The sequence below is a fragment of the Lipomyces doorenjongii genome (genome assembly GCF_038497915.1).
Source record: "Lipomyces doorenjongii strain NRRL Y-27504 unplaced genomic scaffold V1508scaffold_3, whole genome shotgun sequence".
Taxonomy (NCBI): domain Eukaryota; kingdom Fungi; phylum Ascomycota; class Lipomycetes; order Lipomycetales; family Lipomycetaceae; genus Lipomyces; species Lipomyces doorenjongii.
The window spans coordinates 282,922-305,931 of NW_027118070.1; the positions used below are offsets into that span (position 1 = coordinate 282,922).

The 23,010-nt window shown below is 46.2% G+C and overlaps 6 protein-coding genes across 6 annotated transcripts; 5 read left to right on the forward strand and 1 right to left on the reverse strand.

The window, feature by feature from the left end:
- The first annotated feature begins 261 nt into the window (after positions 1-261).
- V1508DRAFT_409391 (arginine-tRNA-protein transferase) lies at positions 262-2,725 on the forward strand. The gene is made up of 7 exons (XM_066939144.1): positions 262-836; positions 894-915; positions 979-1,151; positions 1,208-1,725; positions 1,778-2,157; positions 2,214-2,602; positions 2,705-2,725. Exons 1-6 carry the CDS (start codon positions 670-672, stop codon positions 2,325-2,327), a joined length of 1,374 nt encoding a protein of 457 aa, XP_066798582.1. The 5' UTR covers positions 262-669; the 3' UTR covers positions 2,328-2,602; positions 2,705-2,725.
- V1508DRAFT_409395 (WD40-repeat-containing domain protein) lies at positions 2,591-5,265 on the forward strand. Its single transcript, XM_066939145.1, has 6 exons — positions 2,591-2,806; positions 2,858-3,039; positions 3,096-3,572; positions 3,622-3,844; positions 3,895-4,152; positions 4,205-5,265. The coding sequence occupies exons 1-6, from the start codon at positions 2,696-2,698 to the stop codon at positions 4,988-4,990; spliced, it is 2,037 nt and encodes a 678-aa protein (XP_066798583.1). The 5' UTR covers positions 2,591-2,695; the 3' UTR covers positions 4,991-5,265.
- V1508DRAFT_409399 (uncharacterized protein) lies at positions 4,977-5,953 on the reverse strand. Its single transcript, XM_066939146.1, has one exon. It carries the CDS (start codon positions 5,818-5,820, stop codon positions 5,230-5,232), a length of 591 nt encoding a protein of 196 aa, XP_066798584.1. The 5' UTR covers positions 5,821-5,953; the 3' UTR covers positions 4,977-5,229.
- V1508DRAFT_409400 (glucosidase II beta subunit-like protein-domain-containing protein) lies at positions 5,826-8,024 on the forward strand. Its single transcript, XM_066939147.1, has 3 exons — positions 5,826-6,187; positions 6,243-6,533; positions 6,589-8,024. The coding sequence occupies exons 1-3, from the start codon at positions 6,068-6,070 to the stop codon at positions 7,930-7,932; spliced, it is 1,755 nt and encodes a 584-aa protein (XP_066798585.1). The 5' UTR covers positions 5,826-6,067; the 3' UTR covers positions 7,933-8,024.
- A 424-nt stretch (positions 8,025-8,448) lies between these two features.
- V1508DRAFT_348060 (uncharacterized protein) lies at positions 8,449-10,636 on the forward strand (the record flags this gene model as incomplete). Its single annotated transcript, XM_066936712.1, has 2 exons — positions 8,449-9,351; positions 9,407-10,636. 2 exons carry the CDS (start codon positions 8,449-8,451, stop codon positions 10,634-10,636), a joined length of 2,133 nt encoding a protein of 710 aa, XP_066798586.1.
- Positions 10,637-21,828: 11,192 nt separating this feature from the next.
- Positions 21,829-22,173, forward strand: V1508DRAFT_394838 (uncharacterized protein; the record flags this gene model as incomplete). Its single annotated transcript, XM_066938023.1, has 1 exon — positions 21,829-22,173. The coding sequence occupies one exon, from the start codon at positions 21,829-21,831 to the stop codon at positions 22,171-22,173; it is 345 nt and encodes a 114-aa protein (XP_066798587.1).
- Positions 22,174-23,010: the final 837 nt, after the last annotated feature.

Below are 23,010 nucleotides of genomic sequence, written 5' to 3' on the forward strand. Positions count from 1 at the left end.
ACTTTATATCTGCTACAATAAGCAGATTGAGGAGACGAGATCATCACTCCATTGTATAGGCGATTCGCCTGTTTTGACCGTGAATGCCGTTCGCTTGGTGCGGCTGTGACGCACACCTAAGACTACGACGCCGCACCTTTAAGAATGCCAGCGGACATAGGCTCGATGATGTCACCGTACGCTTGTTACCCGTGTAGTTGGATTGGAGGGCTTATTATACTTGACTATAGTAGCCTAAGGTTATGGCCACATCATATTAACTGCAATTATTGCCAAACGCGAATACCAATATGCTAAGCTCTTCGCTTGTATCGTATAGACTAGTAGTTATTACGAGTTGCCAATAACCTATCGACCTCGATGTAGCTCTATGTATCTGGAACATAATTTCTGCCAATATGGCATCGGTGGTTTCAGGATTTGCCAATACCAATTGCTGTATCTAGTGCCCTACAATTTTGCCTCTAGGACGTCGGTTCTCTGCAGTCGCGCTCAGCCTGGAGCATTATGAACCAAGTTGATATTTTTGATCAATGAAATGTAGTGGCAATACTCGTCGTTGTGGCTGTGCACTGCTAGGCGCGATGAGACAAGCCACTGTGCAATAGTAATACGACAGTCCTACCGGGCCCCCAGTTCGGTGCAGATATCAATCAACACAGCCAAATTATGCTGCTTGAAGATACTCCGATTGCGGCCGTCCGTCCGGGACACTACATAGGTGAGCGCAGATGCGGATATTGCCATCGCTCATCCGGTAGTTGCGTCTTCGGGTTTACTTCGGTTTCAATGACTGTCGATCTCTATCAGCGCCTTATGGACCGTGGATTTAGAAGGTATGCATTAGAACATTAGTTGCTGCCAGAATAGCCGTTAATTGTCTACGTGCTCAGATCCGGGACGTTTCTTTACAAGGTGAGCTTTCTTTCTTGAATTATCGCACGATGAGCACGAGCACGCCGTTGACAGAGATTTGAGCCCGATCTCCTCAACTCATGCTGTCCGCAATACACCATTCGTCTCAAGGCGTCTGATTTCAGACCATCGAAGGAACATCGTCAGGCAATCAATCGGTTCAACAGGTTCATAGTAGGCGCTCAATACGAGGAAGCGTTAAGACGTTATAATTCGTCTTCGCACTCGGCGTCTTCGTATGTTTCCTTTGAGGCTAATAACTCAACGGGACTTCTAACTCCTTGTGACACAGAGTCGGCAAGCACAATCCCGAATTTGATCTTATCTCCACAATACATCGTGCTGAGTATGACCATCTTCCTCAAGAACTCGCTCACGTTCCCACTGCACATAAGTTCGTGGTTCGCATGGTACCACCAGACTGCACTGAGGAAAAGTTCGCGCTATACAGACATTACCAGAAGACGTGCCATCATGAGCCAGATAGTAAGATTACCAAACACGGCTTCAGACAATTCCTTTGTGGACGCCCATTCGAATTTGAACGAGACTACGATCCATACGTCATGGAAAACGTTGTATCTGCAGATGGATCACAGCCAGCAAGGAAACGACTAGGGCTGTGGCACCAGATGTACTATTTGGATAATCAATTGATAGCCATGGCCGTCTTGGACATTTTACCGGATACAATCTCAGGTGTGTACTTTATGTGCAGAGAGGAATACTCGAAATACAGTCTCGGGAAGCTGAGTGCATGTCGTGAGATCGCACTGTCTCTTGAGGAACAGCGGACATATTACCATATTGGTAAGGATGGCACTAAAAAATTTACCGGTTCTATGCTGATGTAATCGATCAGGTTTGTATATCTACAGCTGTCAGAAGATGAAGTACAAGGCGTCATTTGGTCCAAGTGAGCTTCTAGATCCAGAACTCTATCGTTATTTTTCGTTTGATAAATTTGCGGCTGAATTCAAAAAATCTGAGTACGTGTCATTTGCTCAAAATCATAGAGGGCGAGACTCTGCCAAATATCTGAGAATAGCGTCGGATACATTGAATTCTAGTCGAAACAATGAGGAGCGATATGAAGATGATGACGAGGACGACCATATGCAAGTAATACAGACTGTATTCGATACAGACATGCCAGGGGTAGCAGGACAAGAGGAAATCGAGAGCAGCATTGATATGTCAAAGGTCCGGCTCATTATGCAGAAGTATGTATTTACTGCCGAGGTAAACAGTCCTAATCATCCATGTATTGACATATGCTTTTCTAACGTACATTGTAGAACTTATCCAATATGCATCCAACTGTTTTTGCAAAGTTATTGGAACCGATCCTACAAATGGCTGCAGTTATGGGATTGGATCTGTTGTATGATGTATTTCTGTATTTTCAATAGGTCGTGGGGCATATATAGTACGGAGAATACGATATCGAAATCAATTTATTGGAGTTATGGCTGACTATGTGCATTACAGCTTTATTAAATAGATGCTGGAGAATACTAGCTGGAAGATAACGCATTGCCTATGTTGAAAGGGGTTTGACAAAAAAATGATATAGCATACAGTCGATTTAGTATGATACCAAAACTTTTGTGGTTAGGGCGCGATCTCAGGGGGAGGGGGGCCGGCTTAGCACAGACCACCGCGGAAAATACAACCAAAATCAAAGGTAAATATTTGTAATACTTTCGCCTAGATTCACTCCGTTATTATCATGAAAATATATATTCTGTACGGGAGTCATTAATTTAATTTACATACCATGGAACAGCGGCGAGCCGAGATTGAAGCCAAAAAGGCTAAGCTGGCCGATTTGCGACGGCAACGCGAGCAGCGGCTCCAAATGGCTCAGCTGTCTCTAGCTCGCGATACAGTCAGTACCATCATCAATTAGATTCTTAGTACAGCTAATTGATTATATTAGTCGTTATCTCCTTCGCGAAGTGCGGTTGATAGACGCTCTGATATCGATAAACTTGTAGCTAGTTTGGTCGGCTCACCACGCTCCCAGTCCCGATTAGAAGAAGATGACCTAGCTTCGGCTGGACAGGAAAACAGTGAGCCCTTCATCGACAGTGCGCCGCTTCTCCCTCGGAAAGCATCAGCGTATGTAGGGACTGTTATTGTAATGGTAGGTTCGAGCTAACTAATGACCCCAAAAGGACAGATTCTGATCTTTCCACCGTAATTATTACTATGTTCGATTCTCCCCCTATAGCGCAAATGCACATAGCCGAGAACGAAGCAGATGGGAGAGCGACTAAGGAAACAATTACATATAGTAAAGAGGTCCAGACTGCGGAATCTTTTCTCGCAGAAGAATTACACTTTGAATTTCCCCATCCTGCTGTATTGAGCGCTGCTGGTCCTGGAGAATCACAAGACGAGGTCAGAGAGCGGTTGAGAAGAGAGATCAAGGAAGAGCTTCAGCAGGAGTCTGGGGACAGTCCAAACATGGAGAAAGAGCCACTGGCACCAAGAATGAAGATTAAGGACCTGGAGCCAGAGGAAAAGTCTGAATTATTGCAGTCAGAAGAGTTTTTTCAGTTTATAGAGCGGTCAAGTAAGATTGTGGAACGGGCACTGGACGATGACTACGACGTATTAGTCGATTATGCGTCTGACTTGCAAGATAAAGAGTATGTATAATGCCATTACTTCCACAGTATATGCCAACCAATATCACAGTGGGTCGCAGGCAGAGGGAGGGGTAAAACAACTGGAACAGTTTCTTTCGGATAGGTGGTCTACTAATCGCGTGGTCACTGCCATCGATTGGTCCCAAAAATACTCCGAACTATTTCTGGCGGCTTACTCAAAAAATTCGCAGTCCATACGCGATCCACTGGGAATAGTACAGGTCTGGAATACTCATCTCCGTGATCGACCGGAGTACGTTTTTCACTCTCAGGTGAGATATTTTATTTAAGGAATTAATCTTATTCTAATCCAACTATCTAGAGCGATATTCTCTCCTGCAAATTCTCGCCTTTTCATCCGAATCTAATTGTTGGCGGCTGCTATAATGGTCAAGTATTAGTATGGGACATACGAGCGAAATCAGAGGCCATTCTTAAATCACCACTTACAGGCACTGGGCATACGCATCCTGTTTACTCTCTTGAATTTGTCGGTACAAAAAATGCGGCAAGTATTATTAGCAGCAGTACGGACGGTCGTGTGTGTGGCTGGAATGCCGACTTTCTAGCGCAGCCTCATGCAAGTGACAGTTTTGGCAATTGTCATTTCGAGTTGCTAACATAATGGGTAGGAAGTGCATGACTTCAAGCTGCAATCTCCATCACGAACCGAAGATCTTGCTCCTACGGCTCTGGGATTTCAAGCTTCCGATCCCAGCTACTTTCTCGTTGGAAGTGAGGACGGTAATATATATACATGCAATCGCAGCGTTCGAGCTGGTGCAAAAGCCGGTCTAGATCCGTCGACGATCTACCACAGTCATCCAGCGCCAGTTTCATCACTTAGCTTCCACCCACCGTATGGCCCACTGGACCTGAGTGATCTTGTCTTGAGTTCGAGTTTGGACTGGACGCTAAAGTTGTGGCGAGTACGCAGACTAACTATTTCGACTACGAACTTGACTAAGCAGGGAATCAAAAATGCTCCGAGCATAGGCACGCCTAGTTCAAATTCAAGTTCTCAGATGTCAAGTATGATTGAACCACTGATGGAGTTCTCCGCGGACGATGCTGTCTACGATGTTGCATGGAATCCTGTTCGTCCGGCAGTTTTCGCGTCGGTTGGATGCGCCGGAAAAGTAGATATTTGGGATCTATCGAAGGAGACTGAGGTTCCGATTACTAGTACTAAACCTGCAATTGCTAGCGGGACAAAATGCCAAGCTTTGAATAAAGTTGCGTGGGAGAAGAGCGACGGAAAACTATTAGCTGTTGGAGGCTTGTCTGCGGTAATAACTGTATTTGAAGTTGGAGACAATTTGGGAGGCGCCGCAAATGCTAGGTCGGAGGAATGGAGACATATGCGAAGACTAGTTGCACAGGCCGAGAAGGGGTCTGCGAATACCGATCCACGTTGATTTGTGTGGGCACAATCGCGACGAAGTTAATCACAGATAACTGAAAAGTTGTGAGGACGAAGGAACTGTGGTGCAGGTGATGCCACATCTGGTACATTATGTTCTATATACATTACATGAGTGTGCCCAACTATGCCCTCTGCATGTGCGTAATCAACGAGGTTAACGAATCCAATCTGGCTTTCTGTTGTGCTGCAGCTTTTGTTGGTTCTGTGAGACACATTAGACAATCATAACATTCAACAAGATGTAACGTAATGTAGTGTCAACATGCCTTTTGAAAGTGCTGGAGCTCTCACTGTCAATTCATCGGTAACGCTCCACCCTTTTCGTACCAAGAACTCTTTTGCGTCAATTTCAGGTATGCCAAAATAAACAGCAATATCAGACAAAGCCCCTGACAAAAATGCGCGTGACACAAACTTGTAGTTGGCCTCGCGAACGTGATCGGCAAGTGTCCGCAGCATATTAGCCTCTGGCGATTCTAGTGGCACACTATGTAGCTCTGCCTCAACCGTTGAAAAGAACTCAACATAGTTCTTTGTCCATAGAGATGTAAGGATCTTCCTTGCAATACTTAGCGGTGCAGTTGTGTCTGTGACTTCAGTTGAATCCGCTGATATTGTCCTCCTAGCAGCAGACGCGCGTTTTAAAAGGAATCGCGCTTCTTCAATGTCGTCATTTATGATAAGACAGTATATAAACAGACTGTAGTATCGGCTAACGTTCGTATCATCTATCGGGGCGCGCGCCGCTAACGATTCGAGCGGTTCGAGATCAGATAGCGATAAAGATTGAGATAAGTTATCGATTGGAGGGAATAGTGCCATTTGAATGGGTCTCAATACGATGTAGATAAAAAAGAGGTGTCGAGCAGTCCAACATTAATAACGGAATCTCAAAATTGCGATCTGCCAAGGTTCGTCATGATTAGCAGCAGACCCTAACCAAGCTAGGTGGCCGAAAGTGTCACGCTTCTGTTTGTCCGCCGGAATTACCGTTTCCAATATATCTACCAGAATACACATAAGCACTCGTTGTCTACCGTGGAGTATTGTGGTTGTGACATTGAATGATATGGTTTTAGCAGCGAAGATTCAACGGTCAGCCTGGTACTGGGCAATGCTCTCCATGCTAGCTGTCGTTCCCGTTGTTGGATTATTTTCGGTACAGGATGATATTCTTGCATTGCCCCAGGTAGTTCTGGTCCGTTGATCTACTATATACCGCAGTAACTAACTGTGCTGCTTAGTCTCAAATTTCGATGTCAAATGATGTTATTAGTGAAGATGATGCAGCACGACTACTAAGTGGACAAGGCGAGCTAGTACCGAGTAGCAATGACAAAAATGTGGAGCACTACGAGGCATTGAAACTACATGGCGAGAAGTTTTTATGCTCACTACCAGTTCTTGAACCACAGGCCGTACTTAACGCTTCAGAGAAGGAGTTGTCGAAGTCGGAAGAAGAGAAGGAGCTGACGCGTGCCCAGGCTAGTGGATGGGATCTACTTGAGCCATTGAATGGCACGTGTTTGTACTATGCAAGTTCTGTATTTGTAGGTAGGACATAACTGCAGTTACTAATATGTGAAATAGATGGCGGGATGGTGGACGTATTCTTTTTGCCACAAGGTAGAAGTGAAGCAGTTTCATCAGTTGGCACCCCAGAAAGGTGTTACACTCTATCCGCCCAAGGAAGATCCAAGCGAGTCGTACGTACTCGGGCGTGTGCCACGGCAGAAGGGCAGTGAAGAAAGTAATAAGGAGCAGGGAGACAATGCGCAATCAAGCCTTGGCGAGGAGAAGACAGTGCAGTCGGCAGGTGAGATGCGGTACTTGGTACAGAAAATTGGCGGTGGAAGTATCTGTGACTTGACCGGAAGGGAGCGAAAGATTGAAATACAATTTCATTGCAATCAGAACTCGCATGACAAGATAGCGTGGATCAAGGAAGTTACGACTTGTCGTTATTTGATGGTTATCCATACTCCTCGGTTATGCCAGGATGTGGCATTTTTGCCGCCCAAGGAGGACCGTGCAAATGAGATCAAGTGTCAACGTATTATGTCAGAAGAAGACATGGAGAAATCAAGAGTAACCGCCTCCTTTGACGCAGAAGTTTTGGCGGCGATGGTTGACCATGACATTGATGCAGCGCATGAAAGTGCGGCGAAGTACAAGATGATTGGCGGCAAGCGATACAAAGTGAAGCGCAGCCAATCTGAACTTATGACTGCTGATAGAAACATGGCTGCGCAGTCCGATATATCGGTGGCAACGGAGTCGGAAACATTAATATCTTCTTTGGATGATGCAAAAGGTTCTTCATCGAATGACGAGGTCGGGCTGAGGTCTTCTACCAATGCCGACTATAGTGCAGAGACTCATATAGACGACGCCGATGTAGAGATGGATAATGCATTTCGAGGAGGAAGACTTGCGGCAAAAGATGGACCCGACCTGGTGACATCGGCGAACATGCTGATACGCGACATTGAGAGCCAGATGGCAGCAGGCACCTTCCTCACCCCTGAAGGGAAAGTAGCGTCGGCAGACGATGATTTTTCGTACTCGGTTGCGCTGGTGGATATTAATGGCCAGGTTATTGGAGTTGTGACGGTTGTTGTCAGCAAAGGAGAAGTCCAAGTCGAGCTCGACCAGAGCCATAGTGCCCATGGCTCGGAGGATAGGCAAGGTTTGCTGGATAAGTATCCTCAGAAGCTGAAAGATGAGCTGCGAGAGTTCTCCGGTGGTGCGATGCTTGATGAAATCTCCAGCAATTTGGACTTGTCGAGGTCGGCGTCGTCATCGCCGAAGAACTTATGGCAAGACGAGGATGGAGATGCTGAAGACAATGAGGAGGAGGATGCGACAGATGATAACGAGGAGCAGCGGGAGGAGGCAGAAGATTTTCGCTTTGTTATCCGGGACGAACTGTAAGATTGTCGTCACGCTGGATTCGGAGTTTCTGGGAATTTATAATGCCTGTAAATACTAATTTAATGTATATTTGTGTGCCATATATATTGTGCTTCAGTTCCATTGATTCACCGGGCAAACAATGTGAGCCGCACGACGGTAGTACGTCTCGGCGTTGCACGAGGATTTTGCGTCACCGAACTCAGTAAGCTATCTTCATTCACCATCATCGTTAGCAACAGCAGCAGTAGCAGTAATAACAGCCGGATGAGGATGACAGACAGCGACGGCATCAGCAACGCAACCACAAGCACCAACAGCCACCCCGCGGTTCACATCGCCAACGACGACGACAATGCTACCGCGTCTAAGACCGCGAACACGCCATTCTTCTCGTACGCTGACGACCGCGCGTTCCAGGAACTCGACGCGAAGTACTGGGCCCAGCAAACCAACCCCAGCTCCCCGTCGTACCATCTCGGGCGGTCGTTTACGCTACCGCTGCATGTTCCCGACTCCGCCAACACAAATGACTACATGACACCGGCTGCCAGTGCGACGTCGCCGATCTCGCCTTTTCTCATCCATTCATCGGACCAGTTACCTGGACTGGCCCACTCGCGGTCTTCGTCGCACACCGGTCCTGCCTCGCACCTGTCGGAGTCTATCCGGTCTCTGCACCTGGCCGACCTCCCCGAACAGGCGACGTTCGCCACCCCCGCAGGCATGTCAACTCCGTCAGACGCAGAACACACACCGTCCTACGACACACACACCGACGAGATCGATCTCGAACTCGAGATGATTTGCCGCAACGTCCAAAAATGTCTCAACTTCCGCGAAAAGTACCAGGCCTGCTCCTTCCAAGGGGCCAAGGAAAATCCGCGCGACAGTTCCACTTGGAAGATCTATCCTCCGCCCCCGAAAGCTTCCTGGACGGATACGAAGCAGCCGATTGTGAGTGATGCACCTGCAGACGCTCATGCCCCAAGTTCAAACCCGAAATCAGATGGCGTCGAAGGCGTCGGCGCCGACTTCCACCTCGAGGACTGCGAGGTAGCGGAATTCAACGACTCCATCGTATTCAATCTTGATCAAACCGGCCTCTTCCAAGTCTACGAAGTGATTAATGATGTTTTGCAGCCAATTGTTCGGGTGCCCACAATTCGCGAGTATTACATGGATCTCGAGGAGATCAGTAATATCAGCTCGGACGGCCCATCCAAGAGTTTTGCATTCAGACGTCTACAGTATTTAGAAGGTAGCTGGAACCTATACGTGCTCATGAACGAATACCAGGAGCTGGCTGATACGAAGCGCAATCCTCATCGTGACTTCTACAACGTGAGAAAAGTCGACACCCATGTCCATCATTCGGCGTGCATGAACCAGAAGCATTTGCTGCGGTTTATAAAGTCTAAAATGAAAAAGTGTTCAGATGTATGTTTGTGCTGAAACGTTGTGGCCAATAACTGACTAGCTGACCGTAACCCAGGAAACTGTTATTTTTCGTGACGGCAAGCTCCTAACGCTTCAGCAAGTATTTGAGTCGCTGAATCTGACAGCTTACGATTTGAGTATCGACACGCTCGATATGCATGCTCATCGTGACACATTTCATCGCTTTGACAAGTTCAATCTGAAGTATAATCCGATTGGTGAATCGCGGTTGCGTGAAATATTCTTAAAGACTGATAACTACATCAACGGCAAATATCTGGCTGAACTAACGCGTGAAGTTATTTATGATCTCGAGCAGAGCAAGTACCAGATGGCTGAGTACAGGATCTCAATTTATGGCAAGACTAGGAACGAATGGGATCGTCTCGCGGCGTGGGTTGTCGACAACAAGCTATTTTCTCCCAATGTTCGCTGGCTGATCCAAGTTCCACGGTTGTACGATGTTTATAAAGCCAGTGGTATTGTGAATAATTTCGAGCAAATCGTGACAAATGTGTTTGAGCCATTGTTCGAAGTTTCGAGAGACCCTTCTTCACACCCAAAGTTGCACATTTTCTTGCAGCGAGTTATCGGGTTTGACTCAGTTGATGATGAATCTAAGAACGAACGCAGGTTGTATCGCAAATATCCTTTCCCGCGCGAATGGTGCACAGCTCAGAATCCTCCATATTCTTACTACATGTACTATCTTTATGCCAACATGACATCGCTCAATGCACTTCGCAAGCGACGTGGATTCAATACATTTGTTCTCCGGCCGCACGCTGGAGAGGCCGGCGATACCGACCACTTAGTCTCAGCTTTTCTGGTTGCACACTCGATCTCGCATGGTATCTTGCTGCGCAAGGTCCCTTTCTTACAGTACCTCTATTATCTCGACCAGATCGGTATCGCTATGTCTCCATTGAGTAATAACGCCCTATTTCTGGCCTACGATAAAAATCCGTTCTTCAGCTACTTCAAGCGGGGCTTGAACGTCTCACTCTCTACTGACGATCCTCTGCAGTTTGCATATACAAAAGAAGCTCTAATTGAGGAATATTCTGTTGCAGCACAAATCTATCGACTTTCGGCTGTCGACATGTGTGAGCTTGCGAAGAATTCCGTTTTGCAATCCGGATTTGAGGCGGCTATTAAATCACATTGGTTAGGAAAGGATTTCATGTTGCCTGGTGTATTGGGAAACCGTGTTGAGAAGTCGAACGTGCCCAATGTGAGGGTCGATTATCGGTTCCAGACATACCAGCAGGAGAAAGCGTTGTAAGGATTCATAACGCTTTGGTAGTTGCAGTCATTCACGCTAACTGATGCTAGTGTGGATAAGTACGCTGATTATAGACGTTCGCGCGCTGATTTCGGGTCAGGCGAGGCTGGTCTTGAATGTGATCTCAGTGTGAGTGCGACGATGAATGGCGATGATAGAAGATCCTCTACTTCTGGGTATGTTCGACTCATTTGGTGTATAATGTCCACTGAACATTAGTAGTGCAATCTACGTCCCAGAGGTACGCGGCTTTCCGGGTATCAAACACCAGGCAGTTAGTAGACGAGCCACATCGAACATGGATCAGCAATCGTAGATCATAAATTATATTTTATACTTTATTGTAGAGATACTATCAAAAATGCGACTGAAAAGTTTCATAATATCAAAATGCCACTGGCCTCGTACCAATCGCACCCACTTGTTTCGGGCAAATCTCATTGCCGAGTCTCCTGCTAGGTGCGTGCAACGGCACCATGAAGCTGCGTAATTACCTATATCTCAGCTTTGCAGATGGTATCGATTTTGGCTGCCATAACATTATGTTTGCCAAGAAAGAAATGCCTTACGTTCGGAATAGTAACCATCAAAGATGGAGCTAGCACCACGATTTGCGTAATTTTGTCTCCTTCTTTCATGCACGTTAGTCGAGCATGTGTTCAATTGTCTGTACGTTGGCGATCCGAGGCATTCCGTCCAGGCTGATACCAAAATCAACCTTGCTGCCTCCACTGGTCTGTGCTGGCGGCCACATGGAGCTTAAAATGTTAACCGTATAGGGCTCCTTTCGATTGCGACTGTCTTTATCGACGAGTTCATCTGGAGAAACGCAATATGTTTCGACTCCGTAGCCAGCTGAACGTCGACAAACTGGCGTTCGTCGCACTATTCCTGTAGAAACAGCTAGCGTCAAGCGATGCTGTTAGCCCGATGGTGTTTTTATAGGATCGTATGCTTGCTATGTCCCTTTAGGTCGAAGGGGCATACTTCTGTTGTACATCCTGCATCTGAGTATTATGCAGGAATATTCGTATCGCAGTGCAAGATCTCCACCAACAGCTGGAAGTTGCGTCGCAATAAGCGAACCGACTTTATTAGGCATGCTTCCCTCGGTAACGCCGGCAATGCTATATATAATAACTGCTGATCCTCAGATAAGTATTGTCCTGCTGTTGACTAGTACTCCAAATGTCTGTTGAGAAGTCAGAGCTTTGCCGGCGGCGACGACGAGTTGCTTGGAATCGTGCTTGGCAGAAGCGCTAGGTTAGTATCAGCGGTTATACTATGAGCCCGACGTGTTCTCGATTGTGTTAACACAATCACGTTATTTTGAGTCCGTCTATCTACCACAATATAGGATACAGTTGTAGATCAGTTCCATGACTGCGATGAGGTCCACTGCTATTGATGAAGGATATCAATCATCACCGTCAAATCCGACCCTTGGCAGCTGAAGTGCAAAGACGACGCGACGACGCTTATCCTTGAAATTTTCCTTGCCAATCCTGTAAATGGTAGCACCCAGTTGAAAAGCCACTGCAAATTTAATTGCGTTAGGGATCTGCGTGACGGAGTGATAGAGTGGAAGACAAGGTTACAAAACTACGTTCATCTTCACTACAGGGTGAAAATCGACTTCAGCTTCCAGGATATATGAAACCAATGGCTAATTTAGTTTGGCCTTGAGCGCATGAGATGAGGTACGTGCACTTGATATTATCTCTTCATTGAATCTGTATAAATGAAGTCGCCCTGGAAGACGTAAGCTGTTGCCTAATAATCTAGCAACTTGTTGTTCAATTTTACCTACATAGTGTGTAGTGATACAATTACAATCACTGTCGGGCTCTTGAACTTTTTGGTAATTGCTGTTGACCAGCACAAGGTTATGAAGTAAGACAGCTCATGTACATAATCTTTCCGACCGGTATGAGTTCTGCTTCCCCTTTTCCCTTTCTGAAGAGACCCGTCAATGATCCCTCGACCTGCTTCGCCAGTAAAAGTTTTCCTGGTGAACCTTTCGAGATGTTGGTAATTAATGGGTGTTAAAACCGAGGGACGTTCAATCAATCATTTAATAAAGTATTAACAAGAAGAAAAGTCAGCATGGAAATAATAGACTGTGAGCTCATGTGCGAGATTGAGGCCTTAGTAGCTGGTGGAGCACGAGTTTTGGAATTATGATGTCTAAATAAAGTCAGAGAAAAACAAACAAACAGTATGAGCACCACAATCAATTTTGATCCAACAAATATGAGCTGGTGTAATAATTTATTGTACAAATTGTTCGAGAACGGAAAAAATTATAAGCGCACGGAAGTGTTATAAATCTTGGAAGAATTGTAGGAATTCCGCAGGATAGCTGAGGAAAAATATCTATAGATACATGAAACTCTGGCAGCTGCTCTAGTAAATGTGAATCCGATTTTCGGCTTGAAGATAAGTCATCTGTACTACTGCTACCAATCTCCATAAGATCGTGTTCCTGATTATTATTTTTCAATTGCCGCGCGCCTATTGTTGAAGCTGAGTCTGAAACTAGCACTGCTTGGAACATTGTGATCTAAAATGGCAGGTGCTTTGCTGTGTGATTTGTTTCGGATTGCGACTCGGCTTGTGGTTTTGTTGTTTACATGGGTAAACTCAGAAAGTTTCTTTGCTCATAATTTTTCATTTTCTCTTTAAAGTAACGTATTTCACCACCGAATGAGACACATTTCCACTATGTGTAATCTACTTTTAACCCAACATGGCGAAGAAAGTGACGAATGTCAATTACTTCTAGCCCTTCTGGCCACGCTCGGATATATTCCGTAAGCCACGCAACCCTAGCCCGCAGAAGACGCGGTCCACTCTCGAGACGCAATACTGTGGCCAATTCGTGAGCATTTCCTCCCCGGATCTCTGGTGTGGAAGATATGGCGAATCATTTTATTTGACGCGCGTGTTGGCACCACCTGGATCTCGAGATTCATTGCGCGGCCTCCCGAGTTCAAAGCGCGTTTCTTACGCAGGTACGATTACAAGAGGGCCGGGTGCGAAGATCCCGATGTGATTGTACAGAACATGATTACAAAATACGGCGTTCAAGGGGCGGAACCACGAAACTGGCTTCATGATGGGCATTAACTTAGACTGGTATGGTAGTCACAAGCGCAGAGCCGCGCTAGCTCACTGGTCTCACTCATATCCTCCAACCTCTAGATTGGGTTCTTTTGGGCCGCTAAAAAAAGCGTACGGGCGGCATGACATGATGCCATATAAAGAAGGAAGACTTTCTTGGCATTCTATGTAGCAATTCACTCTACTATGACCGAAAAAACATCCCGAAGAGGCTTCCTTGGCGCAGGTCTTCATCCCTTTTGATCCAGAGGGTGTGATATCTAACTTAGATACCAAGTTGCGTGCGTCAGCGCCTCCTGAAGTGCCTCCTGGTCAACGAGCGTCGGCTCTCCCTTGACCCCAAATCAACCCGATCGAAGTAACTTCGGAAACTCAATTTGTTAAAACTCGTATTTCAAATCATCAGAATAGCTTGCCAATCGCAGCTATCGAGAAGTTTGCGAAAGGGCGAAAGGAATGATGCATCAAGTTGCATTGTTAAAAACGGAAGTTGAATCTCTTCGAGTAGCGAAAAAGGCATTAAGCAAATGCCAAAAGGCAAAAAAAACCAAATGCGTGGAGGAGGAAGAAGCCTTACTCTACAGCAAGGACAAGAGCTACAGGTCCAGAGAGAAGATGGGAAGGGCGGAGAGCAAGGTCCGCAGGAACATGGGCGTCAACGGTTGAGGACTACGCCAAAGGAACGCAGATGTGGCACATGTGGCCGGCCAGGCCACAATTCGCGTACTTGTGAAATAGTGGTGAGAGGGCCTGAGGAACAGGATTCTGAGTGATTCGAATCGATTGATAGGGTTATGGTTCTGTTTCCAAAGATTGTAGTCAGATAATGGTGATCACGTGTCTCATTCGGTTGTTAAATACGATATCTAACCTCAGGAATGTTAAATGGATTTACCTGTTCGAGTAAGGAATCGTCAGTCGCATGATCCTGCACATGTCGTTATGCAGTACTTATGCATGATGGTGGATTCTGGGACTCATTAGGCATATAGTCTGCTATATTAAGAGTGGCGCTCCACTTCTGCGTTAGATGAGATTCAGCGACCAAGCACTGGCTCACTTTGAGGAGGTCTGGACTAAAAAACGGAGTCGTGACTTCTACATGGGTTTGATTTTGACCTCCTCACTTGAAATTTCCGACTGGTCCAGCCCCTAAAGAGAGGAAACAGATTCTAGATGCTGACCCGTTACCGGACCATCCAGTGGCCTACCCGTCCTGGTGCATGATCGAGCAGTATGCCATCTAAGTTAAACTTGAGTAACGTCAGCTGATCCGCATTTAGGAATAATATACATGTCTAGGGAAGAATTGGCCAGCGGAATTAGGAACTGGCGGTTCTGACATCGTTCGAGCCAAAGAGTTTCGCTACCCTGAACCGTCCATGTTTTGCCGCTTCTTTCGTGGTGGTATGATCTACTTCGCGTTTGCTTCTTTGTGTGTTTGTGCCTATTTCGGTAGTTTGTAAGTGATGCTAGGAGCCAACGCAGAGTATGTTGATCTATTGCAGTCAGCATCCGCTTGCTGTATCTAGGATGGCTAGATGATGTGAATCATCTGGCATTAAATCAAAGGCTGTGGCATCCGTTTACACAATGGGGGGCGCTTCAGGTCGAGATGAAACAATACCATAGCAGTCGTGAAGTCCCTCTAAGGTCTTGAAACGCACTCACGATCCGCAGCCGGAGTCCAACGAAAAGGTCAATCCATAAGCGGCCAGGAAATCTGAGAGTTATTCTTGTCAGAACGAAAGCAACGCTAAGTAACAAGAGAAAATCGCCTTCTGCCTTCCACAAACAGACTATCTCTTCTGACCGCCGGGTGGAGAAATTTATTGGACAGGGGGAAAGTAGCATGATACCATCAGAGAACTAAGCTGGGTGCGTCCGAAAAGATTCGTTAAAGCCGGCCGGACATAAGTTGTGACAGATAGGCACTACTGCCCTGAGACCAACGCATACTACATATCCGTACTGAACAGTCCAGTCCCTGAGTTATTGATGCAATCGTGCTCGTGCGAGGATGTGCGGCAGAGTATGACATGAAGACTACCATAATTTTTCCGACCTGTAGACGTTATTAGTCGTCGTCGAGATAAGCCAAAAATATTCCTTTCTTGTTGATCAACTCTGCGTAGGATCCGACAAGTCCCTTAGCAACTTATGTCACAGGGAGATTGCAGTTCAGTAATAGAGTCCGATTCTGGTGCTTGAGTACTTTATTGTTAACTGCGAAATTGTGATCTTTGCATACGCCTTCGCATACCTTCACATAGACTGATCACAAGCGTCGTCGGGTTCGGCAGTTGGCAAGACGATTAAGTTAAGCGTAGCTTGATTCACGATGATCGGGCGAAGAAGAGAATAATTCAGTGATAATATTCGGTAAATAAACTCAATGCTAGAAGAAATCTTCGATAAGATTCAGTGATAATAAAATATGCTCGTTAATCACTAAAGCTCGATGCGTTCCGCACCTTCAGACACGAAGGTTTACTGATGATTATTGTTAATCAGGCTATACCATCTCCTGCTCAGAGATACCAAATTGTACATCATACTCGTCCCAACGAGGAATGGTCCGTTACACCCTTGAATCTCCATCTTCATTACATATTCAATATTCATTATATTTGAATGTTCCATCTCAAAATTGCCCCTGCCTCCTCGGGTTAATGTATATCCGGCAACAACATTAGATTCCTCACATTCTCTGTAGTCCCTGCGCAATATGAGCAAATCCCGTTCGCTGCAAGCAGTCTCCCTCGACCACCTCAGACAAGGGTAGTTGTAAAAACGACGAACAAAATTTGATAGTGGAAATTATAACCCAGTCCAGCCTAACAAGAAGTAAACGGTCACCTCATTCCAGCATTGACACAGTTATGACACATCTGTGGTAGAATCAATATCTAAGGCAGAAGTCGAGAAAGCACTTTTGCGACTCAGACTTGGTGAGGAGTATTCAAGTGGAGACTGTGCAGGAACGGAACAAAGGAGGTTCAGGCCCAAACGTACATAAGGTAACAAATAGTCTTCCCACGACTTCATGTAATATAATAAGAATAAACACAACACAAACAAGCAATCCAGACCGAGAATCACGGATAGGAAGCAACATTATTAATACATGGTTGTCAATCGGACACTGCTTATGTCCTGCAAACGCTAACCAATCACATTGGACGGCTTAGCTGTCCGATTGTCTCACGGTACTTGCCGCTGCCGCCCACCTCATCTCCTGGATTACGCACAGGCGTAGGCGATAAGCTAACACTGATTCATACAGATGTTCCGGCGTTCCGTCGTTATCCTTAGTAAAACATTATATCACATTCCAATCGTACGCACTCGTGAGTCGCTAGACAACTTGTACGAATCTCGCTACTTCCATTCATGCGTAGCGGGCAGCATATCCTCGATGACAGAGCAATAACCGGAGATAGAAATGCCAAGTCAAAGTATTCTCGACCTACCTTCTATTCTATCCCATTGACAGTTAAATTATTTCATGCAGCAATCATGATTTGGCGAAACAAGGGGATTGTAGTTACTTTCTGATGACGAGTGGGGAGAAACAGCCGAATTCAACATTCACAATCCCGACGCTATGCCAGGAGACGCTCAAGCAAGAAGAGACAGGTCCTCGGGATAGATTTTCTCGCGTTAGTTTTTGATGGTGGCCGTACTAGGTTCAACTGAACCTAACCGCTGAAACTAACGCTTGTTAGAAAATCGTAACCTCTAAAAAGTACTCGTTTGCGGCTTGCCTAGTACACTTTGTTGCAGGGTGCCTCTTTGTAGCTGTGCGCTTATCGTATAGTTGCGTCAGTTCGTGGCTTGCTGTGCGACACGATTTGCTTCGGCTTGCAGCGTGCATTGTGGGTTTGCGATTTGCTCCAGCGGGCAGCTTGCTAATATGGTTTGTGGCTTGTTCGCATATTTTCCTTAATGGGGCTGGAAGTAGGGAATCTACCAGAGCCTCTATGTGGTCGTAAAGTAATCCCTATGGTGTAATCACACGAGAAATCTTCTTCTCTTTCCAAATCAGACTTAGATTTCTGTATTAAGTTCCTTGGCTCATAGTCGCTCGTTTTTCTTGACTTCCATAACACATCCGTTATTCTAGGATAAAATAAGATGGAAGCTTATATATTTTGCATGGCGCAGTGAATGATGCTCATTTTGTAGTTGTTTTGGAGACTACATACAGATTTGTAGTGCCCATTTGTATCATACTCATTTTACCCTTTTCATACCATAATTCTATGCGGAAGCTAACGATACTTTTTGCGCTTATTTTTTTTCCCAGCGTGGAAGTCATCTAATTCTACTCATACAACGCTGAAGCACATTTCATCTCTTGCTATCTGCCGAATCATCTCGATATATGATCATCCTTCAGATCTTGCGAGTACCATATCATTGTCGGACCATCGTTGATTTGTCAACTGGTTCCTTTGATTAATACACTCTTATGCCACTTAATTAATATCAGCTGATAGGAACGACTGCTGATCATTTGACCAAGCCCAATAAGATATTATTGCATTCATGTCGCGCCACACCAACTGGATGGAACGGTACAAACACACCCGGCCGCATTCTTCAGTCGCAAACTCAGACTTGCTAGCCCCGAGGCCCGAAAGGGTGCCGGCAATACCACCTTCCTCTACGAGTACCGTTTTCGATTTTAGCTGTTCTCGCAACCTCCTGGTTATCTCATCGTCGTCAGTTATCGCCTCACGAGCACCTTGAGGAAAAGGCGTTCGGGCTGATTAATTACCAAATTTTCTATTGCCCCGAATTAGAGCATCTCCAAGCCACTCGTCAATGCATGATGGATGGCTCAAAGACCAACTCGCCATGGATAATTGCTGATATTGGCATTTTACATCCTGCAGAAAGCGCTTTGCATAACGTCCGGTAGCTTATTCAGAACTAATAGCTCGTTTACGAAAAGAAGTCATTATATCACGCTATTTCTGGCCGACTCGGACTTTTTTGACAATCGATTGTGAATTCCTCCATCCGAGTTTCGTTAAGAACGGTGAAGAGATTGCTTCTGATCCAGAGAGCAATTTCTGGGTGGGAATTTACTCTGGCAATTCAGCTACCACCTATCACCCCGGTACGGCCGGGCAAACTGAGCGTCAATCTGAGTCCTCATGAGGACCAATGGGTTTCGAATTTTGCATTAACGTAAATGTATAACGAGCGGCGCACTTTCCACGCGACGCCTCCCCTTCATACTTGATACCTTTCCCCCTCCACATCAGAATATGGAATCTTCTTCTAATGAATGCAAGATCATCCTTGCCATAGAAACACTCCAAAGGTCCAAAAAACTAAGCGTTAGGGCCGCAGCAAAGATATATGGTATTAGTGAAACGACACTACGTCACCGACAACCACGACGCGATGTTCCAGCCAATTTGCGGAATTGACCGACCTAGAAGAATCAGTCCTTGTTCAATACATCCTCGACTTAGCTGCCACAGGATTTCCTCCTCGGCTGTCTTTGTGGGAGATATGGCAAATCGACTTCTCGCGACACTTTACGCGCCACGCGTCGGGACACGGTGGGCTTCGGACTTCGTCAAGCGCCTTGGGTTTCCCAGACACCTAACAACCCAACCGAAGCCTCATCACAGACTAGTTTCATCAAGAATCGAATTGCCCGTCATCAAAATAGCTCCCAACCTTAATATACGAAGCTGTTGACCAGTTTACCAAGGGTACATCGAAAATGAGTTGGCATTGTTGAAGTCGACGAACCAGATCCTTCGGCAAGAAATGGAGGAGCTTAGCAAACGCCGGAGGGCTAAAAAACACCTCTACAGCAAGAAGGATCACTTAGTCAACAGGAAGCACAAGATTTGCAAGACGAAATGGACATTGTGCAACAGCTAAAGCAGGAAACGCAGGCAAGTAGTGTTAGGAAGCGAATGGAAGAAACGCGCGCGCGGCGCTGTGGCAACTGCGGCGAGACCGGACACAACGTGCGCACTTGTCAGATTGTAATAGAGATGTCTGAGGAAGAGGATTCTGAGTAGTTTCAATTGATTTTAGGCGGTTTGGTGGATTTGTCGGGATGTTTTATTACGTGGGTGTGGGAAAGTGCGCCGCTCGTTTGGATGCGCCGCTCGTTATACATGTACGTTAATGAAATTAATAATTAATAATCCCCGGCAGGAGGCGACAGGATATACACTTTTTGTTCGTATGTGTATCATTCCAACGAGTTGACTTTCTTCCTGCCGGGTACTCCCATCGCCAGGGATGGTTCCCCATAACGCCATAACCCTGACAAAAGTTGTCTTTGCGCCCACGATTCTCCGATTGCGCATGTGAAGGAACGTTGACGTTGCTTCATATTCATGGTCCTGACGGCTGGCTGGCTTGTTTTGTTACTGTTGGTCTGTATATATTAGGTTACATCAACGAGTGGGATCCGTTTATCATATGTACATTGCTGCCTGAACTTTGGTTTCCCATTCATGCAGTGTCTCTAACTTAATTAAAACAACGTCTCCAAGGCTCCACGTTCTCCTCTCCAACTGCAACACTTCTCACTTCTGTCGCAGACATTGTTGACTATGTGCGCAAGTAATAGCCTACTTCTGTAATACCGAAGGGACAGCATTGAACCCTGTTTTGATTGGTAAAGAAACGTCCATATCTCCGTTTAGCTGGAATAGACGGCCCAGCTTATAATATAAACATGTGGAACGAGCACCCAATCGATACTGAAAGTGCCCTGTTCTTCACCTTGATTCTTATCTAATTCGGGGTGTCCCCATCTAATACGAACATTTCTTGTACTTCTACTGCAAGATAATGGTCAGATCTCTTTTGCATCCACAGTATTCATACAGCCACACTTTAGCAGGAGCCTATGGACAACACTTGTTCGACCAGCTTTAACCAATAAATTCGCATATTCTTGATTATTTATTGTGTCTCTCATTCGATGAAGCAGGCCCGCTGATTATATAGATTTATCATCGACACATGGCGGGCATTTTGTCGATCCCAATCCGTACTATTCCTTGCCAATGTATGAACTTCAATCTCCTTACTTCATTTAGCCAGTGACTATGACCGCGAGAATTGCAATAGAGTTCTTAAGGGCCCAGACCGAACAAAGGTGCAATTGTACTGCATGTAGCAGTTAATTTCTGTTTTAGTAGTATTAACGATGATACCGTAGAGTCTCAATCCGACGTTGTAGTGTAACTTGAAGATCCAAACGCTAATGTAGTTAAGTTAACTCCAAGGAGCTCTTTCGGTAACTGTGAAAGGCAGCAACTCTGCTACCGTCCATCTTAGGAGATATCTTTCAGGTTTCGTTTGAATGGGAGAGCTCATTACTGTACTGCCAAGTGGCACTAATTGTTTGTGTCTTGGGGGTGAAACTGTAATGCCTGCAATAGCATGCTTGTGCAGAATGAAGCTTCATATTACTAATTGTCGTTCCTTTCAGAGAATTGTAGGTCTTCCAGGTACAGCCAGTCAATCTGCTGACATCGAATGAATCCCTTTACCACTTCTAGTTTCTAGATTCATAGATTGCTCATCCTCCTAGCAAAAAACCCACAAAAACTCGCAAAACCCGCAAAAATGCGAAATTAAGCAGAGTGTTTGGGAGTCTTTTGACCCCATAGGGGCTTCCAATCCACGAGGGACTTGCACTCACAGAAGCACTGCTGCTTCTATACACGCGGGGCTAGGTCCCAGCGTGGCAGCCTCCCGAGAGATGCCACCACTTGCCATCATGCTCTCAGAGCAAGACGAATTCAAACATTAAAATCGCGGTCAAAGACCGAGGTACTCGAAATGCGAGTACTTGTGCAAATAAAGATATGCACAACCACATAGAAAAGGAACGTCCATTTGGACAAAGGTGTAGGAAACATCCTCAGGGCAAAAACCCAGTGGAAAACAAATTCCCAAACCTACACCGTTCCTTATGAGCTTGATGGCTCCCCCCAGTGCCCACACTCCAGTACGCTTTGCGGAAACCGCTGCGTGCTCATTAAAGAGGATTTCAGTCCGTCAGAACTCCCCTCATGCCCCCAGATGAGAATATGTCGCCGGAACCAGTTGTGGACCAAGCGGCTTGGTTCTCACCGCCTGGGTCAGCTGGATCCGGGATGTCCTCGGCCACATTCGAGTACGCGTCCCCGGCACTGGTAGTGTCCAAGTGGCTTGGCTTTCGCCATCCTTGGACTTACCCTTGCTCCAAGGCGATTCAGCGTACCCGAATTGAAGATGCCCCCGTGCCCATGCGTCAAAGAGTCTCCACTTTGCCCCCAATAGAGGACGAACTGCTGGAACCGGCAGTGTACAAGCGGTTTGGCTCTGGCCACTCGGACTCAATCCGGGTTCCAGGCTGCCCTCTTGCCCACAATTGAGAACTCTGTCTGGCTACATAAATGTTAGCTTAGTGACCAGGTTGTTGGAATTCTGAATGTATACTCGCTTGTGATTGAAGAGGATCTCAGCCAGTCACAGGCTCCCCTCTCAGCTCACTGCAACTGTGTCGCTGGCCAGGCGACTTAGTTCTCAGTTGTCAAGTTGTAAGGGCAGCAGCAGCATCAACAGCGGGAAAAGATGGCCGTATTTATAACCAGACGAGAGGCAACGAAACCAGCGCGCGTCGGCGGCGAGTTGCGCGAGCGCGGTCACTAATTAACTGTATGATTGTTGTCTTCTGTGCGAATCTCCGTCCGAGCGCGATCGTGTTTCAGTGTGAATCACTTAAGCGGAAGTCTTGCAGCCACCAAGGGAGTGTCGGATTGGGGCTGATCCGCAATGACGCGAACAGCCACTCAGTATTGGCAAAACCCTCATGACGATTTGAAAAAACTGCTTTCTCCAAGATTCCGCATCAGCTGGGCCACTGTGGACGTTTAGTGCATCGCGAATTGCGGATGGATGAGAGAGGGACGCGTTGTTGACGCGTTGTTGACGCGTGAAGAAAACGCGGCGACGGACGCGTCAGCCACGCGCGACAGCGTCCGATCTGTGTAACGCCATGAGTCTTGGTAAGACAGTCATCGCTTCGAATGCGAAACATTAATTAATTCATTGCATGAAATAGCCGAGATTGCATGAAGTAGAGGTTTGATTTCGGCGTACTGACGCGACCGAGCGCAGAGGCGCGCACGGACAGGTAGTCAAATGAATCCACGTCCTCGCCAGGCGCCGATGTTGCTGATATTTTGCTTCTTTTTGATATTCGGCAGGGT